Source organism: Platichthys flesus, chromosome 16 (assembly GCF_949316205.1).
Source record: "Platichthys flesus chromosome 16, fPlaFle2.1, whole genome shotgun sequence".
Classification (NCBI taxonomy): Eukaryota; Metazoa; Chordata; class Actinopteri; order Pleuronectiformes; family Pleuronectidae; genus Platichthys; species Platichthys flesus.
In genome coordinates, this window is record NC_084960.1 from 772,304 (window position 1) to 793,351 (window position 21,048).

The following is a 21,048-nucleotide window of genomic DNA, read 5'->3' on the forward strand; positions in this document are numbered from 1 at the left end:
TATGAAAGCTGCTGTATGAGTTCATGTATTATCATATTATTATAGGTGAAACATTCATGTTTCAAAAAAGATCAACAACCGAGTTTATGTAAAAGTCCCTTGTGACTCCCCCTCCTGTCCAGATGGTGGCGGTAGTGCGCTGATAACCAACCGCCATTAAACCTGCGAGGAGAAGGATGAGGAAGAAGCACTAGAAGAAGAAGCAGCACAAGTTCCGCCTGCTCCGGAGCTGCAGCATCGGATCCGACCCAGAAACTGAACAATATCCAGGTTCGTGAAGATTTAAATCCGCCACAAGTGCAGAGTTCGACTTTACACCGTGTTTGTGGACTTTCTCAACCCGCGCGAAGACTCCCGCTTCTCGTTCGAAGGCGACCAGGCCTCGCGGGCTCCTCGCCATGAGTTACGGAAGGCCTCCGCCGGACGTCGACGGCATGACTTCGCTCAAAGTGGACAACCTGACGTACCGGACCTCCCCAGAAACCCTGCGACGGGTGTTCGAGAAGTACGGCCGCGTCGGAGACGTCTACATCCCGCGGGACCGATACACGAAGGAGAGCCGCGGCTTCGCCTTCGTGCGTTTTCACGACAAACGCGACGCTGAAGACGCGATGGACGCCATGGACGGCGCGCTCCTGGACGGAAGGGAGCTCCGGGTCCAGATGGCCCGGTACGGCAGACCCCCGGACTCCCACAACGGAGGAGGTGGAGGCGGCGGTGGTCGCGATGGACGCGATGGAGGTGGAGGTCGCGACAGAGGTGGAGAAGGAGGAGGAGGACGGCGAGGAGGAGCGCCCCGGAGGAGCGGAGGCTATGGCCGCCGAAGCAGAAGGTAAGAACCAGTTGAATGAGTGCGACGCGGTAAAATCAGGCTTTCGCTTTGTCCTCGACCAAAACACGTTGAGACGTGAAAAGTGCTGTGTTGCTTTAAAACGGGTGGAATTCACTACACAGCTCGGCGGAGACAAATATAAAATGAATATAAACACATCGATTGGGTTTCTCCGCAAATAACAGAACTGCTGGATCCACCAGGAGAAAGTGAGGATCCAGTATTGATCATCATCACATGTGCTCAGATGGACCCACGAGTCATAGGACCAGAGTAGTAACTCATTTTAATAATTTTCTTACAAAATTCATCATAATCTCTTATTTATTTATATTTACATTTATATATATATAGCAATATTCTGAAAAACGTTACTTATTGCCCTCACAATATTTGAAACCACATGTGGGAAACCAGTGAAAGTAAATAAATATTAAACATAGTACAAACAATTTAATGGATGTGAGTCACGTTCCTGAAAGCTTAGTTAGAAGTTGTGAGTTTAGTTTTGGTTGGAGTTCCAGTGTGGTGCCCCTTTTTTAAACAAAAGATCGGCCTTTACCACAAACTGCCCTGAGCAGGGAGGAAACCTACAACTCAATAAACTGAGGTGTATTTTAATTTAGCAGTAGATCAGGATAATCCCATGACATCTGATCTGATGTCGGTTTAATATCCGCGATGAAAGTGAAACTCTGATATCTGTTGGTGTCTGTGTGACTCCCTCCATGTACCATCTCTCTCAGTTCTGTTCCAGCTGTTTTCACTTTACCGATGTTAACACAACCCACTGAATGTATTCAGCTCTTCCCGCAGCCCGAGAAACAAAAGACGCAGCAGGTCCCGCAGCAGGAGCCGCTCTCGTTCCCGCAGCAGGTCCAGGTCCAGCAGATCCCGCTCCTACTCCAGATCCAAGTCCCACTCTCCCAGGACCAAGACCGCCAAGGCCAAGTCCCACTCCCGCTCCAGATCAAAATCCAAGTCTAAGTCTAAGTCCAGGTCCAGAAGCCATACCCCTGCCTCCAAAAGAGAGTCCAAGTCTAGGTCCAGGTCTAAAAGCCCGCCCAAGGCCGCACCAGAAAATGGAGGTGAAACCCCGTAGAGCTCTGCAGATCAGCAGTAGGTGAGTTCGATATCAAAGCACTGAGACATTTCATATTCAAGTTTTATTTCCCTAACCCTCCTTCTCTGCAGATAATTCAGCAGGTGTCTGGTTTCAAGACCAAATTAAATACAAACTTTTAAGTAGCAACGTCTCTCCTAGGGAAACCCTTCTGGCCTGGTCAGTAGACAAAGTTTTCATGCTTGAGTTAGTAAACAGGCTCTTAACTTTAAAGAACAGTTAAAACAAACCTTGAATGTTGGTTTAGTGCTGAGGTACCACTGCCCCTCAGGCCTCAGCTGTCCTGTAGGAGGAGGGTGTGTTGGGGTAGTGGTGCTTGAGGAGCCAGACTCGGGTCATCCCCATTTTGTATAATTCCACCTCTATAATCGTGTTTGCTTTTCAATCTTGTTGATCTGATGGACGTCTTTTCTCTTCCTGTAAAAACCTTTCGACTGTTTTGAAACTGTCTCAATTTTCACTTAAGGGTATTTAGTCAATGACCTCATCAGAATGCTTTCTGACATTGTTAACCCCCCCCCCCCCCCCTCCCCTCCTGATTTTAAATTCTGACTGAGTTATGGGCGCCCTGTCCAGTTGGTTGTTTAAATCCATAGGCGAAGGCGGTGGTGTGACGTTCGCGACAGCAGAGAGTAGGTTGTTGTGATGGTGCTCCATGTTGAGCTGCTGGACTGCTGGTCACCGAGGGGCATGATGCACATTCAGAGCTATTGGCTGCTGGTAACACACCCACATTCACGACTGCTCCCTCCATGGCTTCATGCTTGTACCAGAAACGCGTAGATTTGAGGAATCAAACATGTGACATCCTTTCAAGTTCAGCAAAATAAACATTGTCTCATAAACTGTGCACAAGTGATCAGGTTTTTAACAAAGAAGTTTCTTGGTCCGGCTTAAAACTGGAGGTTTGTAAAAGTTATTGTCTCATAAAACACTTCTAACTTTTTCTTTTTTTTGGCAGTTTCAGGTGATGACATCAGAACTTCTTAGACAGGATCCCACACGAGCGACGTGTACGGCTGTTAAAGGTTATTACTGTGTTATCCGTGCTTTGTTCTCATTTATTTAGCTTCAGTACAGCTTCTTTTTTTTCATGTCATCGATGTGCTGTGATTTTTTTTCTTATTTTCATAACGTTTAATCATTTATAAAAAGGGGTGGGGGTCGTGTTCAGGCATCACTTTCAGATGGTTCACTAGATACTGAGAAGCGTCCTCTCTGCATCCTGTATCATGGAGTGAGTTCTGCAGAGTCTCGCTGGCTTTTGAGTTCTTCATTGCAAACGTTCATTTTGTAGAAATGTTCACCGGGGGGGGACCTGCTGTTTTATGCTAGCTTCTCTCTAATCTCACTCTGTGATACAGGCGTCAACAAAATGAGACATAAACATCAGAGCCTCACTTAAAACATTCGCTCCTAAATTTTCATTTTCAGTCTGGGATCAAAAAGAGATCTAAAGTCCCAAATCATAATACATGTGAGGAGAAGCATTTGGTTTCCCTTACTTTGTTTCACACACACACCAGTTAAATTGAAGTAATCCCTCAGTAAACAACACGGATGCTTCCTTCCTTTGGTTGCTGCCGCTCAGGTTGTAGTCTGTGTAGACAGGACAGTTGTTTATTCTAACTCAAGTTAAATATAATCACATGTGCAGTTCAGTAAGTTGAGTGCAACTTTCAAGTGTGGGTAAGGTCATCGATGTGTAGAATGTGTCATGTCCGATTTTAAGGTAAAACTCTTGTCGTTGAGTCATTTTATTTTAAAGGATATAATTTGCTGCACTATTAGACACTGTTTGTTAATCTTTTCTTTTTAATTTCTGATCCTAATCCTGCCTGTATGTGTTTTTGTGCACTAGGCGCAGTTGTGTAGCAGTTGAATATTGCTGGTTAGCTGTTAAGGTGGCGTGTTGCTCTGCTGAGTGCTTGGATGTATCCAGTATTCTCCAGAAAGCTCCTGTGACTACCAGTGGTGCGGTTGCTACAGTCTCATGCTCTGTACCATGACATGTTTATTTCCCATGTGATCCAAAAATGAGACCTTCAATAAAGAATTATTTGGTATTTTTTATGGCCTGTTTTTATTCCTCACTTAATTTGAGGTGTTTAACTGTTTAATACATGCAGTTGATTAAAGTTTAACATGTGCCTAAATACTCTTTAAATGTTAAAGCGTGTTCTATAGATGGGGCTGTTTTCTAATTTATCAGTTTGTTGGGTCACTTGTCTCAATAAAAAACATTTTTGTACAGCCCATATTCACATATCACACTGTCTCATAGGTCTGAACAAGGTGGGAGATCCAGTTCTTAACCCTCAGTAAGATTAAGATGCATTTATTAGTCCACAACACATGCACAGACACACTCATGCAGGAAGGGAAATTTAACCTCTGCTTTTAACCCATCTGGTGAAGGACACACAGAGCAGTGAGCGACCATGTATGGCACACGAGAAATAGATGTTGGGGGAGTAAGGTGCCTTGCTCGGGGTAACTAGACAGGGTAGGGAGAATCCTTGGATTTTTATGACAGATCAATCCAGGTTCGTCTTTTTGTTGTTTCTCCGTGGAGTGGAACCAGAGACCTTATCTGCCTCTAGTCTCCAGCTCTCACAACCAAATGCCCATCAACCTTATTAACAGGGAATGAGTCATTCAAGTGAGGGTCCCTCACCAGGACTGCAGTAGAGGTAAAATATTATTACATAATGAACAGCACAAATATGTCAGCCTAAGAAGTATGTTCATATATATATATAAGGCAGTTTGAGCAAAGTAAAGTTTTAACTTCTCCATGAAGTGTAGTAGGGATTTTTAAATAATTTACTCTCCATAGAATTTCTAATGAATTGATTTTTTACAAAATATGAAAAAATGCTAAATTTAATACATTACTTACCTATTTGTTAAATGTGTTCAATTAGAACTGATACTCTTGATTACTGCCTCTTATGCACGAGTCCACCTACATCTCTCCGTCTTTACACCTATCTATACGTATGTACATCTGTATTCATCGATCAGTCCAAATATATATAAAACTTATGCTTCTAATAACTAGTAACTTTGAAGTAAGTGTAAATTAAACTATTAAAAGATAATTATACTTAAATGTAAGTTGTTTTTTTCCTGTTGACCATATTCTCAAATGGTTACGTCACCATTCCAGTAAAGTGGGCCCTGTTGGGGCGTGGCTGGTTGGAGACGTGGCGACGCGGTGACGTCAGGCTCAGGGCGGGGCATAAAGGCTTGTTTTCCAGCCGCTGGAGGACTTCAGGCTCCATTTTGTGAGAAGCTGTGACGAAGCGAGTGTTGATCCACCGACTGATTCCAGACCAGTAACAGCTCCAGGCACAGACCGCCGACTCACCGACCGTCAACAAGTTATCATCCGAAAAGGAAATCCAATCTTATCGTATGTCCTCTATCCAGAACCTCCAAACTTATGGTGAGTGGCTTTTCTCCGGGGCGAGGACACCGGGTGGGGGAGGGGTGCGAGCTAACAAGGCTAACTAGCCTAACGGGGCTAACGTCCAGCTTCACCTGGAGCTTTATCTCTTTTTTTCGACCATCGTCACAGCTCGTGTCCGTCCAAGTGACCAGTCCACAGAACCGTCGACCTGCAGCGGACCGGTCGGACGGGTCCAGTTTCTGTGTTCGTCCCCAGCCTACTTGCTGTTCGAACGGCCGCCATTAGGCCTGCATGTCACCGCTAACGCGTTAGCCTATTCTTCTGACGCGCTAGCATCGATGATGAAAATAGTGTTTCTGATCATAAATCCGTTATAACTCTGATTTGATCGACTCGCGGCAGAGGGGAGATATTTATCATCCATGTGAACACGAAGGCTTCTTCGTCACGGCGGGCCCGTTCCTCCCGAGCGGTCGTGTTTACTGACCGGAAGCCGCCGCTAAGCTGTGGCCGCCAGGCCGCAGTAAGCTGGGGAGCTGAATCTGTAGCATGGACTCTGCGCAGTTCTCGTCTGAAATATGACACCGCACAGTGGGATCTGGATTTTCACCTCGATTGACGTCGAAAAAAACTAAAAATATATAAAATCTCGTTATTATAGAACAATATGGACATTAACTGGTTTGATGATCGAACGGTGTAGAATCGATCCGTGTATTGTGTTTATCCAGTTTCTCTAACGGGCTGTTCTTCTACCCCCCCCCCCCCCCCCCAAGACCCCTTTGCTGATAAGGGTGATGACCAACACCCAGCTGGGACTGAGGACTACATCCACATAAGAATCCAACAGCGGAACGGCAGGAAGACCCTCACCACTGTCCAGGGCATCTCCTCCCAGTATGACAAGAAGAAGCTAGTCAAGGCCTTCAAGAAGGTGGGGTCTTCTGTTTCAATGCTTCTCTCACGTTGGTCTTGAAGACCAGGGCATGGCCTGTCTGACTCACAGGTTTGTTGTTTTGTTCCTAAACAGAAGTTTGCCTGCAACGGGACAGTGATCGAGCACCCAGAGTATGGTGAAGTGATCCAGCTGCAGGGTGACCAGCGCAAGGATATCTGCAAGTTCCTCACTGATGTAAGTCGAGAGTGTGACGGGTTGATTTCAGGCTTTGTTTGATACATATGAAGTGGGTCAAGGGTTGTTTCACTGATCAGCCTTTGTTCTGTCTTTACAGGTTCACCTGGCCAAGGATGAGCAGCTCAAAGTCCACGGCTTCTAGAAGCTGTCGATCGGCCCTCTCCCCGACTCTCCAGGAAGGCCATTAACCCCCCTCCCCTCCTCCCTTCCTCCTATGTGCTGCTGTTGGCCCCCCCCTCGTAGTCCCACCAGCTCCTACTAGCTAACACAAGATTTACCTCTTGACAAACATGGGACTCTGTAACACCGACCCCTACAACACCAGGGGGCAGGCTCGCTCTCGCAAAGACAGGCCACTGCAGCTCCACACAACATCAGGGATGAGTGGTGATGACCCCGCCCACTTCCCCCCCCCCTTGTTTATTCCTTTATTTTTTATTTTTAGGTCTTGTGTCGCAATAAAGACACTTCATGTAACTTTTTGTTTTGTATTCAAGGTGTTTCAATAAAACAATGAGTCTCCATGTGTTGGAGTTGTGTCATGGGGGACGGGGGGGAGGTCACATCTGTTCCAACTGATGTGGGTAATTGAGAAGCCTGCAGTGGGGGGAGGGGTCGTGGTTTGATGCATGATTTTTCAGTTTTGTTTTTACCCTAACAACTCATTGCTGTTTAGCTGCCTGCTCTCAGACTAGAGAGCTGACTGTCTCCGGCATCTTAAATGTTTTATTAAATTATTTGTTTAATTATTTTCCTGCTAATGCAAGTTTAAAACTAAGTGGATGTTTAGGTCAGAGCGAGTCCTGTGTGGACGGCTGAGTCAGTTCACTATGATCCCATGAACCCTCTGGAGTGGGAACAAGTTGATGCTGGTTTCTTTGGGAAACACCAGTTGAGTTGGTTGAAATAAGTCATTTTGAATTAACTGGTAAATAAAGTCCTGCTCTGGTGGATGACCAGCTTTCTCATCCAAAAACAAAACTCATCAAACCTGTGGTTATTCTCACTTTAACCTTTAATTTCCTCTATTGCAATAATGTATAAATAACAGTAGTAATGCAGTTAAATTAAAGCCATGGCCAGGTCACACTGTGCTCCTATGACTGACGAGGGATAAAGTGTTTTTGCAAAATCCACATTTGGCTCAATAAAGTTCATGCAGTTGATGAGCCTGTCCTGTTTTCCTTCCATGCGTGTGTGTTATTTTTATTATTAATGTGATTCTCTCTGAAAGTCTAGTGTTAATTAATGATGCAACAACTCGCATGGCAGGTGATTTGGGCTGAACCACACTGCTCACACACTTAATGTGTCTGTTTTTATCTATTTAGCAGAATCAGCTGTTCAGTTAGTTTCCTTTGCTCGAACAATGCGGTGACAAAACTTCAAATGAGGTAGAAACGGATAAACATTTATGTCATCACAAATAAATGATTACCAGACTTCATGTGTTTAATTGAATGAACACAGATGAACTTGATGAACTTTCTTGTACCAGTTGTTCAGTGGAATTGAGACGATTGAGCAGAGAACTGAACTCTCTGAAGTAGAATGTGAAGACTCCACCTGTCGTTAGAAACTGACACTCAGGAACACACACAACCTTCTCCTCTAACATCAGCTCCAGGGAAGTTCTTCTGATTTGGTCCAAACCTTCACCTGCACTGAGCTGACTAGAATTAGGTGCCGTGGGTCAAAGGTCAAGATCACAGGACTGTCCGAAGGGAATTTCATTACATTTGATAGAATTCACCTGGATTAACTGATTCTATTTCAGGGGTCAAAGTCCTGGTGTCTTAATAAAACCCGAGTTGAGTGTGTTTGGTCGTGTTCCTCTTGTTGAGGGTTGAGAACACAGCGTGTTGCTCTTTGTTAAGATCTATGAGACAAACCGATTCGTGAATATGGACTCAACACATAACACGTGCCAGGGACCTTTATATGAATGAGAGAGGAAAGGATGTAGGAAAATGAGCACGTGCTCTGGTGGAGGATTCTGCTTTATTTATATTTTCATCACCTCACGTTTTATATTTTTCCTTTCGCCTTCGCCCTGCCTTTCCTTTGTCCCTCGCGGGGACCCGTCGGGCTCCATGGTAACGCAGCCGCTGCCTAAGCTAAAGCTAAGTGCTGTTTTGCTAGCAGGCGGCAACATCAAAGCTTTTTATACTTTTAGCAATAAAGCCCTGAGAATGTGACGTCACGTCAAATCTACCGACGACCCCCCGCGAGCTGAGATGAAGAGACCGGAGCGACCCGAGCGGTGAGATCTGTTAGCTAGCTGCTGTTAGCATCTGTCGTTAGCACCCGTTATCTTTATTATTCCTTTATTTCCCGCTTATTTAAGCTTTTATACAAAGTGTATTATCATTGGTTGAAATGTATTTAGTTACTCAGTAGAAGTAGAGTACTTGAGTATTTGCTTTTCACGACTTTCTTTACTTCTACATTTACACACAGCTTGTGGTGAATGAGATTCTCTGTAGATAACCTGATCAGACAGGAACTCTCTCTGTGTGTCTGTGGAGATGTTTCTGGAGCGTTGAAGTAGAAACCAGGTCTGTTTTCATTTCAGATGTGATCCCTGTTGAAGACTCCTCCTCCAGAAGACACCATGCCTGTGAGAATGGATTGTTGGGTATTCGATCAGATGTAATATCTTCTCTGTCAGATTCACTGGTTCACGTGATGCTGCTGGTCGTGTTCCTCAGGTGCTGAACATCTGGGAGCTCTCCATCCCGCTCCCGGCTGTTCTGATGATCACTCTGGGTGTTTACATGGCTGTTCTGTGCATCGGGCTGTGGATCCGATTCTGTCTCAAGGTTTGTGCTCGTGACCGTTATGATCCGTCTCACGGAGGCTGAGACACAACAGGACGTCCACGTCTTCGCCAAGTAGCTACAGACCAATTCTGAACTATGTTTTTATTATCAGAACAGCTTATAGTAAGTAAGTTAGTAAGACTGGTCTCTTGGTCTCCGAGTGGACAAAGTTCCAAACAAACAAATCATCTAAACTTCAATAACTAAACTTCCTTATTACCCAGAACCAGGCGACTTCCTGTGGTGGCAGGTTTCTGTTCCTCTGTCTGTCTCTACACACGAGTTCGACTCTCTGAAGGTGTCCACTGCTGTCTTCTCTCTCAGGACCGTTGTTCCTCAGACTGCAGGGACTGCTGTCCCAACATCTCTGTTTGTGAGCGCTGCTTCAGACTGGCTGAAATGTGCAACTGTCGCCTGCCGACCATGCGTTCGTGTCTGACCGACTCGTGTCCTGCTCCGACTGTGAGTAACCGACACACCCTCTTCTCCTCTGCACCGACCCGGTCGTTTAGGAACCAGAGACTGACACCAGAACGGGAGCTCGTCAACAAGGCCAAAGATCATCTCAACAGACACAATTGTGGTTTAGATTTTCCACAAAGTTCTTGTTTTAATCGTATATATCGAATCACACGGGACAGGTGTGGTCATGTTTGTCTAATCAGGAGCATCTGTGACTTGTGGTGGAAAAACTCCTATTTACAGAAAGTTTAGACACATTAACATTCCAGTGTCGGACATGTTTTCCCAGTGTGCCAAGTGGGACTGTGCCTGCACCTGTCAGCCTCCCGAGTGCGAGTCCTGCAACTGCCTCTGCTTCGAGATCCGGATCAAGTAGAACAAGAGGATGGAGGTAAACTTACACCTGAGTCAGCAACAGAACCATCACAAGGTCGACAGGCCGGAGTCTGTGATGAAGAAAAGTTATATTTATTTACAGAAATTCTGAATTTAGCAGAGAATTCCACCAAAATAACTTAAACCATAGAACAGATTCACTTTCTTCCTCCATCCTGATGTGTGAGCTCTGAGAAGCTGCTCCTTCACACCTCAGTCCACTCTCCCTGATCGACAGCTGATCCTCACACTGAGCACAGGCACTGAGCACAGACACTGAGCACAGACACTGAGCACAGACACTGAGCACAGACACTGAGCACAGACACTGAGCACAGACACTGAGCACAGACACTGAGCACAGACACTGAGCACAGACACTGAGCACAGACACTGAGCAAAGACACTGAGCACAGAAACTGACATCATCCTTCATTTAATCTCGGTCATTGTCAGTTTCTTAACAAAAAATCAGATTGGTTCAAGATTTCCCCAGGATGGTCATTCAAACACTATAAATGTGTAAACATCCTGAATTTGTTGACTCTGGTTCAGGAGGTTTGAAGTGAACTGGGTCACGGATCTAACCCTAACCCACATGGATCCATGAGACACTTCACCTTCTGTTGAGTTCACAAGAGGTTGAGGGACGGAAGGAAGGAGGAATGATGATGAATTGAGGATTTATCTGGATAATATGCAGCATAACGTACAATTAACAACTCAAATAATCGATAGATATGAGTAAACATTGAAACAGTTTCTTCTTTGTTTCAGAGTCGTCGTGTCTAATCCCAGAAGTTCTGCTTTTCTCCACCTGGAGGCGCCGTCTCTGTCCACAGTAAATTCAGAGACTTGTTCATTCACTTCAACCTTAATGTGGTTTTTATTTTTTAGGCTTTTATTTCTCAGCGTGTCTAATCTGCTCTGAAGACAACAATTTTTATTTTCTATTTTTTTAATGTTCTTTTTGTGGAATTTGTATCGTCAGACTTTAATGTTCGAGAATGTTGTAAAAGACTGAAGTTGCTTTTTGCTGTGATTTTATACATTTATATTTTTCAAAAGTTGTATTAAATTCTGAAGAGTTAAAAATGGATCTGTCGGTTTACTTTGTTCTCAGATGTGTAGGGGGAGCATTGCTGTCAACTGACCTCAGTTCAGTTAGTTCAATCTGGTTAAGACTTTTGAACATAAAGACATAAAATCACCTGTATACATTTTCTTTTAAGAGAAAAACAGAGGTTTTTAGAGACTTGGTCAAATCCACGTTTCTCATTCTGCCTCAGAGTTCAGTGGAAATCTGATCAGTGGATTTCATGGAAACAAACAAAATCAAGCTTTGACTTCAAGTTGTGCGTCAGTGTCCAGTCAGACGCTCCCCTGCTGCAGCTCCTGAGGTCGGAGGTCGTGAGGTCGGGAGGTCATAGACTGGCATCAGTTTTCTTTTCATCAGTTCAAGACCCACAGATGATGAGTTGAACTCCATCTGCAGCGTCATCATTACCATCGCTCTGCATGTGAGCTCAGGTCGATGCATTGTTTGTAATGAATCACTGATTCACACAGTATTTAAAAAAAGAATCAATCATCTTCAGGATTCAGAATTTGACACAAAAGATTATATGACTGTTATTTTTTTACTGATGAAAAAGTTACAGGTGCAGAACCATGACATTCTGGAACGAGAGGATTTACAGTATCATGTTCAGTGCAGCTTAACTCAACACATCTCATATACAACTGACATTCAAACATTAAAGGAAACATATCATAACCCCCCCCCCCCCTTTCTTCAGACAGGAGCTCAGTGTTTCTGACAGGCTGAACAGAGGAGCTGAGGGAAGTGATGCTTTCTGAACAGTAGAGCACGGACACATTTGACAGCAATGACACTGATTGTTATGATAAACCTGGAGATGAACAGAATATGTCTCCATCAGAGTTTGTGGAAGATCATCTTCATTTATTGGTTTGTTGATTCTGCGGGGAGATCAAAGGAAACAAGTCACACACTGCTCCTCGGAGTCGAGTCCCAGGTTCCTCCACTACACTCATGAGTCAGTCACTTCCTCACTGGTCACGGATCAAGATGGAGGTTTCTACAAGAAGAGCTGGAGACCCGGTGAGAGGAGGACGAGGTGGAGGAGGAAGTGAGGGGTGGCCCCGCTGCTGGTGGTCGGGGTGGAGGTGGTGTTGGCTGCTGTGGTGTTGGTGCTGCTGGAGGCCGGAGAGAGAAACCTCCCCAAGTTCTCAGAGAGGAACGTCTGGTACTTGTTCAGTTTGGTGAAGACGGTCACGGGGTCGGCTCGTGTTGTCGTGGTGGAGTTGTCAGCTGATAACACAGACGCCTGGAACCAAGAGCCGTCCTGCTTACACATCAGTGGCCCCCCCGAGGCACCCTGAGCAAACAGCAGAGACATCACATCCAACCAGCTTCTTGGATTTTAACCATGAAAAGATCCATCAGATGTAAAGTAAAACCGAGGCTGAGCCAGGACATCGTCAGCTGAGGGTCCACACCCACATTAATAACATCTCAATAATAACAATCATCTCATTATTCACCTGCTCCAGTGTCAAACGTCCTGTACAGAAGCTGTCCGAGCTGGACGCGTTGCCGCAGTCGGACACCGACGTCTGGACCTCCTGCAGAACTCGTTCCTCTGAAGTGGAAGAATGACAACATGAGACTCACACATCATGAGGTCAGAGGTCAAAGCGTGAGAGGAACTCACCCCCTCCTCGTCCAGAGCTCCAGCCGGAGGCCCAGCACGTGGAGCCCTCACTGAAGCTCCGCCCAGGGTCCAGGCAGAGGGGCTGGATGTAGTCGCTCAGCGCCGGTCGGGACTCCAGATGCAGCAGCGCCACGTTGGAGCCGGTCAGGTTGCTCAGCGTGATGTTCCTCACTCTCAGCGTCACCTCAAAGGGATTCGATCCATTTTGTTTCAGACGACCCAGGACGACGGTCCACTCAGACGCTGAGGGTGAACTGTGGGAGGGAGAGGGAACCACATGAGGCCTGAGGAGAACTTCCATTCCATAGACCCCCCCCCCCCCCTCTCACACTGTCCAGACATGAAGCTCAACAGACCTGTGTTGTTCTCTCCTGGTGTCTTACCTGGAGAAACAGCTGGCCTGACTCAGCACAGCGTCCACGGCCACCAGTGTCCCGCCACACACGTGACCTCCATCCTTCTGCAGACTCACCATCCACGGCCACACGCCCGCCGTCACCACGGAGCTCCCCCCCGGGATCCGAGTGTTCAAGGGGGCTCGGCCGCAGACCACAGCTGGAGAGGGAGGATGGAAGAAGACAGTTCAGCCAGTTGACCTCGTCTAAATAGAACCAGTGAACGAGTCTCATTTAGAGGTTAAAAACCAGTTGGTACAGAGACTCACGTTGGGCTGTGGTCGTGGGGGGGGTGGTGGTGGTGGTGGTGAGAGGCAGGACGGTGGTGGTGGTGAGAGGCAGGACGGTGGTGGTGGTGGTGAGAGGCAGGACGGTGGTGGTGGTGGTGTCAGGCAGGACCTCGATGGTGGGAGGCGCTGGGAGACCTGTACAGGTGACGCTCAGGTCGCTGTCCGTCCCACTGGAGGAGAAGGTGACGTAGCCCGGCTGGTTGGTGGTGATGTGGCTGTTGATCCATGCCTGATAGCGGGACACTCGGGTGTAGACTCCTGGGAATTTAGGCAACGCACAACCTCGTCCAAAACTCACCACGCCCTCCAGGATCCAGCGGCTGTTCTGCTTGCTCACCATCGGGCCGCCGGAGTCTCCCTGAGGGGACAGGAAGCGTCAGGAGACAGGAAGCGTCAGGAGACAGGAAGTATCAGGAGACAGGAAGTGTCAGGAGACAGGAAGCGTCAGGAGACAGGAAGCGTCAGGAGACAGGAAGTGTCAGGAGACAGGAAGTATCAGGAGACAGGAAATGTCAGGAGACAGGAAGTATCAGATGACAAGAAGTGTCAGGAGACAGGAAGTGTCAGATGACAAGAAGTGTCAGGAGACAGGAAGTATCAGATGACAAGAAGTGTCAGGAGACAGGAAGTATCAGATGACAGGAAGCGTCAGGAGACAGGAAGCGTCAGGAGACAGGAAGTATCAGGAGACAGGAAGCGTCAGGAGACAGGAAGTGTCAGGAGACAGGAAGTGTCAGGAGACAGGAAGTATCAGGAGACAGGAAATGTCAGGAGACAGGAAGTATCAGATGACAAGAAGTGTCAGGAGACAGGAAGTGTCAGGAGACAGGAAGCGTCAGGAGACAGGAAGTATCAGGAGACAGGAAGTGTCAGGAGACAGGAAGCGTCAGGAGACAGGAAGCGTCAGGAGACAGGAAGCGTCAGGAGACAGGAAGTGTCAGGAGACAGGAAGTATCAGGAGACAGGAAATGTCAGGAGACAGGAAGTATCAGATGACAAGAAGTGTCAGGAGACAGGAAGTGTCAGATGACAAGAAGTGTCAGGAGACAGGAAGTATCAGATGACAGGAAGTGTCAGGAGACAGGAAGTATCAGATGACAGGAAGCGTCAGGAGACAGGAAGCGTTAGGAGACAGGAAGTATCAGGAGACAGGAAGCGTCAGGAGACAGGAAGTGTCAGGAGACAGGAAGTGTCAGGAGACAGGAAGTATCAGGAGACAGGAAGTGTCAGGAGACAGGAAGTATCAGGAGACAGGAAATGTCAGGAGACAGGAAGTATCAGATGACAAGAAGTGTCAGGAGACAGGAAGCGTCAGGAGACAGGAAGTATCAGGAGACAGGAAGTGTCAGGAGACAGGAAGTGTCACGAGACAGGAAGCGTCAGGAGACAGGAAGCATCAGGAGACAGGAAGTGTCAGGAGACAGGAAGTATCAGGAGACAGGAAGTGTCAGGAGACAGGAAGTATCAGGAGACAGGAAATGTCAGGAGACAGGAAGTAAATGGAGACAGGAACCTCTTCACAGGAAGTAAAGACACAACAGGTGGTGAGATGATCACCTGACACGAGTCCTTCCCTCCAGCTCGTAACCCGGCACAGATCATGTTGTCTGTGATTCTACCCACGCCGTAGTCACAGTCACACTGTCTGTTGCCCACCACCGGCACCTCCACCTCCATCAGGTTCTGAGGGAAAGGAAGAGGAACTGAACAGAACCAGTTCAGAGAAACACGTTTAAAACTCCTCTCACGTCAACGGAACAAATATCAATTCAGGTTCGGTTTGTCATGTGTCATGTGACATGTGTCATGTGTCATGTGTCATGTGTCATGTGTCATGTGACATGTGTCATGTGTCATGTGTCATGTGTCATGTGACATGTGTCATGTGTCATGTGTCATCCATCATCCATCCTCCATCCTCCATCATCCATCATCCCTCATCCCTCATCCATCATCCATCATCCCTCATCCCTCATCCATCATCCATCATCCATCCTCCATCATCCATCATCCATCATCCATCATCCATCATCCATCCTCCATCCTCCATCATCCATCATCCATCATCCATCATCCATCCTCCATCATCCATCATCCATCATCCATCATCCCTCATCCCTCATCCCTCATCCATCATCCATCATCCATCCTCCATCATCCATCATCCATCATCCATCATCCATCATCCATCCTCCATCATCCATCATCCATCATCCATCCTCCATCATCCATCATCCATCATCCATCCTCCATCATCCATCATCCATCATCCATCATACCTCATCCCTCATCCCTCATCCATCATCCATCATCCATCCTCCATCATCCATCATCCATCATCCATCATCCATCATCCATCCTCCATCATCCATCATCCATCATCCATCATCCATCCTCCATCCTCCATCATCCATCATCCATCATCCATCCTCCATCATCCATCATCCATCATCCATCATCCCTCATCCCTCATCCCTCATCCATCATCCATCATCCATCCTCCATCCTCCATCATCCATCATCCATCATCCATCATCCATAATCCATCCTCCATCCTCCATCATCCATCATCCATCATCCATCATCCATCATCCCTCATCCATCATCCATCATCCATCCTCCATCATCCATCATCCATCCTCCATCCTCCATCATCCATCATCCATCCTCCATCATCCCTCATCCCTCATCCCTCATCCATCCATCATCCCTCATCCCTCATCCGTCATCCGTCATCCGTCATCCGTCATCCGTCATCCGTCATCCATCCATCCTCCATCATCCATCATCCATCATCCATCCTCCATCATCCATCCTCCATCCTCCATCATCCCTCATCCCTCATCCCTCATCCCTCATCCCTCATCCATCCATCATCTGTCATCCCTCATCCCTCATCCATCATCCATCATCCATCCCTCATCCCTCATCCCTCATCCCTCATCCCTCATCCCTCTCTCTCTACCTCCTGAGCCGATCGTGCCCCAGCCGGTGACCCAGGAGTCGATCCCGCTGTGGAAGACGCTGTCGGGGGCGGCGAGGCAGACGGGCCGAATGTAGTTGGTGAAGGTGACGGGTGAGGAGAGCTTCAGGAGGGAGATGTCGTTGTCACTGGTCACTGAGTTGTAGCTGGGATGGGTGATGACCCGTGACACGGTGCGGGACTCCTCGTTGGGGTTGGACCCTTGTTGTCTCTGACGTCCCAGGTACACGACCAGGTTGGTTGTGCTGGAGCTGCGATGAGAAGACGAGAAACTTAGAGCTCTGTTTATTTTAAGATCTTCTCTGGATCCACGTGATGGAGAGACGCTGGGTCGATCTCCCAACATCATCCACACCACAGCGCCCACTGGTCCCATTCTTAGATTGGGGGGGGGGGGGGGGGGGGGGGGGGGGGGGTCGACACACTATCAAATACACATTTAGTTCAGTGAGTGTTTGTCTCTTCTCACCTGGAGAAGCAGTGAGCAGCTGACACCACCCATTCGTTGTTAATGAGCGATCCTCCACAGAAGTGACTTCCAGACCTGTGTAGACTGACCTGCCAGGGCCAGCTGCCCTCAGGGGCCACCTCCCCCCCCACGATCCTGGTGTTCAGAGCAGGTTGACCACAATCTGCACAGACACACAACAAACACACATGAGGAAGAGGATCTGCTTCTGACATCCTAATCATCTCAGAGGTCGAGACCTTCATCCCAAAACTCACCTCTTCAGAACGACTCAATGTGTGAACGTGTTATTTATTTAAATCTTCTTTTAGTGTCTTACAATCAAAATTATAATATCATCATTATTATGACCCAGTCAACAACAACAACATATTCACAGAAACTTACCAGCGAGTTGTGAGTGCGTTCCTGAAAAACAGAAAACAAATCGGATGTGATCTCTTCAACAATGAGTCATCACTTTCATTTCTATGTTGATATAAAGTCATGAGTCATGTTTCAGTGAGTTCACGTCTCTGTCCGTCCTCGTCCTCTGACAGGTTCATCACACGTCTCCCTGTCCTCTCAGACTGGTTTGACTGGTTCGTCTCAGACGCTTTCAGCTTCACTTCCCAGTGTCTCCACTGTGGCTGCTGCCGTCTTGTGTTATGACAGCCAGCTGGCACTCACTCAGCGTAAAACACTTATCCGAGACAAGATGATAATTATCTGCTGAGGCTACAGCAGCTATTTATTGAGTCATTCCTCACTTCTTTATATTGTAAAACCATTTCATAACAAGGATCACGTGCAGATCACATGACGGAGAGATTATTCAGATTCTCTCCGTCATTAATGTTGTTTATCTGTAGGTTCAGATCTTTTAGCCCTGCATGGTTTCACTTCCTGATTCTACTGATCATATGATGGAGAATAACTTTCTGATCAACCTTTATTTTTCTCTCTATTATTTATTCTGATTGTGACTTTATCGTGGATCAATATATTTGACGACCTGACCTTTGACCTATCGCCTCCAAAAGTTAATGATGTGGAGATAAACTCCCAAATGATATTCTCTCCAAGTCGGTTGTAAATCTGTCCATGTGTTGTTGAGTTATTTTGTACAGACACACACACAGGCGGGGGGGGGGGGGGGGGGGGATGACTGAAATCACAGAAGTTCAGAAAACCGAGGGAGAAAAGAATGAGGTCTGTGCTTCACGTGTTTTTATCAAACCTTTGAATGTCACTCACTTCCTGTCGTCCTGTAGATTCTGTTCTGAAACAGGACGTCTCACACATTCAATAATAAAACCTCATTAATCTCAAACTCCTCAGAATCAGTTTAAAAGGAAAAATATGGTTTTGATTAGATATAATTATTTTAGTTGTTAATTTAATGTCACATTTTGATTTATCTACTCAACGACAGTCTGTCAACGTTCCTCACTCGGCTTCTGTCTGTTGATCAACGTCCATATCTTAAATTATTAATGTGCAAAGCTGAAATCAATTTGATTCTGTGAAGCAAGAAACTCTTTTCTCAACTTTTACAATTATTGTCTCTTAATTCTATGAGATAAGAATTAAACTGAGTGAAACAGTTGATTATTGTTACAATACTTCACTTTAAACAATACTCTGTGGAAAACACCCCTCAGTTTCACAGGAGGCACTAATATTCAATTTAAGATCTCAAAACAATTTGAACCAGTTTAAAAAACAAAATCAAATCTGACGTTTTAACTTTTGAAACCTGATGATTCAGATTTTTAAGTTCAACTGATCCGGTCGTCCTCGGCTGTAAAGACCACTGAGCTGCTGGGTTCACTGGTTTTAAACCTTTCTCTACACACATTCTGGTGGTTTTTCATGGACGAGCTACTCGTTTCAAAGAGTTCCCTCCCTCTGAGAGTTCTGCTGGGATCTGGAGCTGAGGCGGGTTCTTACCTGGCGTCAGGAGGCCGAGCAGCGCCGCCACACAGAGGACTCTGCACAGCGCCATGAGTGAAGCTGGAAACCTGTGATCTGCTGCACAAACCTTATTTCTGTCTCTCTCTCTCTCTCTCTCTCTCTCTCTCTCTCTCTCTCTCTCTGCCCTGCGAATACTAAACATGCCTCGCTCTACCGCTGCTATTGTAACCTGCCGGCGACACGCCCTCACACCTGACAACGAATCAGCTGCTTCCGTTCAGCAGCACATTGATCACTACATTAATATGACACTTTTACAATGACGAGCAATTAAAAGCTCAATAAAAGTCCCAGTTTATCTTTAAAGAATTTGAGTTGAATAAACTTTCATGTTTCCATTCACATCACTGACGCCTCGAATGATCCACGATCATATTTTAAAATAACATCTGTGCATGAGAACGTTTCTGTTTCCTGTGAGGACGACCCCTCTGAGTTTCCTGGTGGCCCTCCGGCGGTCCCCGACCCAGAGGCTGGGAACCACTGGACTCGAACTAACACCTTAAAGGCCTGAAATCAAAAACAGCTCCAACAAGCTTTCTCACCTGTCGACATTCTATCAGCTCTGCACGCTGAGCGACTGCTGTCAGACGGAGGATTCTTCACTGCTCAGGGAAACGAGCTCAGACTGAAAGAGAACTCTGTGCAGAAAAGGAATCCATCAAGTAGATGCATTGATATTAATATAATCAACATAATCAACGGAATCATAGAGAAAGGTTTTTAGTCCCAATATTGTTTCAGATGCAAAACTGGACGACAGAAGCCGATGAAATGAGAAATGATGGTTTCTCCCTCGGCTGCAGCGACAAATTAGTTATTATATTTTCAGCAGTGAATGGAATGTAAACAGGAAGTGATGAGGTCATCAGAAAGAGGATTCTTCACTCGAGTCACAGGAAAAACACAGTGACACATTCTCTGCTGGTTTGAGATGAATGGTTTCAGGAACAGCTCGACTCATGTGACGATAAAGAACGTGAACTTATCGTCTTATTGATTTATGTATTAATGTTACTTTACTCGATGGGGCCGAGCTCATCAGCAGCTTAGTATCTGCTGTCGTTGGCCACTTCCTGAAATCAAACCAAGGGACCTCTAATAGAAGTGAAACCATAATTCAAACACTTCCACCAAAAATGCAAAAAATTCAAAACAAAATGCAGCAGAGAGAAAAACCCCAAAGCCATAAAGTGCCGTGTTTAAAACGATTCCACACGACAGACGAGATAATTAGTGCTGTTAACAAGTAAAGTATTGTTTATGTAAACATGAATTATGTATCCACATAAAGAACAGTGTCATCAGCCGAGTTGTATGATAACTGATGGACTGATTCACAACGTCTGTTTCATTTCTTTAAAACCAGAACAATCTATTTATTCATTTTAATCTTTTACTTCAGTTTTTAATCAGTTTTCTTTTCATTGTGTCTCTTCAAACACGTCTGTGTCTGAAATGTGCTTCATAAATAAAACTTTGTTATTACGCCCTAACGAAGGGGAAACTCTGGAGTGACCTTTGACCTCTGACGACCCCGGCTGGTCCGAGTGGATCAGGTTTTCAAACCAGCAGATTCTTAACGATCTACAGTCAGTGGAGTTGAGTTTCAAATACCTGAAACTCAATGTACAGGGGTTTTTCTCTGTGTTTCTATTGGTCGATGAGAAACTGGTTCCACTGGTTCGTCCAGTAACCCTTACTGATGGTAACGATGACTCAGGGAGATACATAGTGATGAGTGACTGAGGAGCTGAAGTCCTCACAGCAGCAGAAACTCAAACTATCTGTGATAATCATTAAATCATGTCCTCGCTCAGAAACCATCGCCCAGAGGAGCTGTCACTCACCGACCTGCTGCTCTTCTTCTTCTACTGGACTGAAAATAACGACCTGTCACAACCTGAGGGTCGGATCAGACGCCAGCATGCAGAGGCTGTGAGCGGAGGTCTGCAGGTTCTCCTGCTCCGCCTCACGTCACTCTCCTGTCCAGTGACTCTGAGATTTTACATCAAATCAATCAAAAGCTCATTTTTGTGCCACAGTTCAACTT

The 21,048-nt window shown here is 46.2% G+C and overlaps 4 protein-coding genes across 6 annotated transcripts; 3 read left to right on the forward strand and 1 right to left on the reverse strand.

Moving 5' to 3' along the window:
- The first annotated feature begins 170 nt into the window (after positions 1-170).
- On the forward strand, positions 171-4,026 carry srsf2b (serine and arginine rich splicing factor 2b). 3 transcript variants are annotated; one of them, XR_009924355.1, is made up of 4 exons: positions 171-832; positions 1,637-1,955; positions 2,917-2,983; positions 3,817-4,026. XR_009924355.1 is itself a non-coding variant. In XM_062408313.1 (3 exons), the coding sequence occupies exons 1-2, from the start codon at positions 399-401 to the stop codon at positions 1,932-1,934; spliced, it is 732 nt and encodes a 243-aa protein (XP_062264297.1). In that variant the 5' UTR covers positions 171-398; the 3' UTR covers positions 1,935-1,955; positions 2,917-4,026. The 3 variants fall into 3 exon arrangements, 2 of the variants coding, with proteins under 2 accessions (XP_062264297.1, XP_062264298.1); XM_062408313.1 differs by having other exon boundaries at positions 2,917-4,026; XM_062408314.1 differs by having other exon boundaries at positions 1,649-1,955; positions 2,917-4,026.
- A 1,196-nt stretch (positions 4,027-5,222) lies between these two features.
- LOC133971097 (eukaryotic translation initiation factor 1-like) lies at positions 5,223-7,029 on the forward strand. The gene is made up of 4 exons (XM_062408317.1): positions 5,223-5,406; positions 6,147-6,304; positions 6,401-6,502; positions 6,603-7,029. Exons 1-4 carry the CDS (start codon positions 5,376-5,378, stop codon positions 6,645-6,647), a joined length of 336 nt encoding a protein of 111 aa, XP_062264301.1. The 5' UTR covers positions 5,223-5,375; the 3' UTR covers positions 6,648-7,029.
- Positions 7,030-8,412: 1,383 nt separating this feature from the next.
- On the forward strand, positions 8,413-11,384 carry si:ch211-198p11.6 (uncharacterized). The gene is made up of 6 exons (XM_062408316.1): positions 8,413-8,768; positions 9,081-9,125; positions 9,217-9,327; positions 9,652-9,789; positions 10,079-10,180; positions 10,942-11,384. The coding sequence occupies exons 2-5, from the start codon at positions 9,120-9,122 to the stop codon at positions 10,163-10,165; spliced, it is 342 nt and encodes a 113-aa protein (XP_062264300.1). The 5' UTR covers positions 8,413-8,768; positions 9,081-9,119; the 3' UTR covers positions 10,166-10,180; positions 10,942-11,384.
- A 508-nt stretch (positions 11,385-11,892) lies between these two features.
- Positions 11,893-19,225, reverse strand: zgc:100868 (uncharacterized protein LOC554458 homolog). The gene is made up of 10 exons (XM_062408299.1): positions 18,972-19,225; positions 17,427-17,447; positions 17,040-17,202; positions 16,553-16,821; positions 15,145-15,290; positions 13,567-13,945; positions 13,286-13,457; positions 12,903-13,156; positions 12,733-12,830; positions 11,893-12,566 (listed from the first exon to the last, which is right to left on the reverse strand). Exons 1-10 carry the CDS (start codon positions 19,135-19,137, stop codon positions 12,267-12,269), a joined length of 1,968 nt encoding a protein of 655 aa, XP_062264283.1. The 5' UTR covers positions 19,138-19,225; the 3' UTR covers positions 11,893-12,266.
- Between the last annotated feature and the right edge of the window lie 1,823 nt (positions 19,226-21,048).

Excerpts from the sequence above, each read along its gene's own strand:
- srsf2b (XM_062408313.1), top strand. The coding sequence starts at position 399 with ATGAGTTACGGAAGGCCTCCGCCGGACGTCGACGGCATGACTTCGCTC. Across the intron at positions 833-1,636 it reads TATGGCCGCCGAAGCAGAAG|CTCTTCCCGCAGCCCGAGAA; the intron begins GTAAGAACCAGT and ends GAATGTATTCAG.
- LOC133971097 (XM_062408317.1), top strand. The coding sequence starts at position 5,376 with ATGTCCTCTATCCAGAACCTCCAAACTTATG. Across the intron at positions 6,305-6,400 it reads TAGTCAAGGCCTTCAAGAAG|AAGTTTGCCTGCAACGGGAC; the intron begins GTGGGGTCTTCT and ends GTTCCTAAACAG. Across the intron at positions 6,503-6,602 it reads TCTGCAAGTTCCTCACTGAT|GTTCACCTGGCCAAGGATGA; the intron begins GTAAGTCGAGAG and ends CTGTCTTTACAG.
- si:ch211-198p11.6 (XM_062408316.1), top strand. Across the intron at positions 9,328-9,651 it reads GGATCCGATTCTGTCTCAAG|GACCGTTGTTCCTCAGACTG; the intron begins GTTTGTGCTCGT and ends CTTCTCTCTCAG. Across the intron at positions 9,790-10,078 it reads ACTCGTGTCCTGCTCCGACT|TGTGCCAAGTGGGACTGTGC; the intron begins GTGAGTAACCGA and ends ATGTTTTCCCAG.
- zgc:100868 (XM_062408299.1), bottom strand. The coding sequence starts at position 19,137 with ATGTTTAGTATTCGCAGGGCAGAGAGAGAGAGAGAGAGAGAGAGAGAG. Across the intron at positions 13,157-13,285 it reads CAGGCCAGCTGTTTCTCCAG|TTCACCCTCAGCGTCTGAGT; the intron begins GTAAGACACCAG and ends TCCCTCCCACAG. Across the intron at positions 12,831-12,902 it reads GAGCTCTGGACGAGGAGGGG|AGGAACGAGTTCTGCAGGAG; the intron begins GTGAGTTCCTCT and ends CTTCCACTTCAG.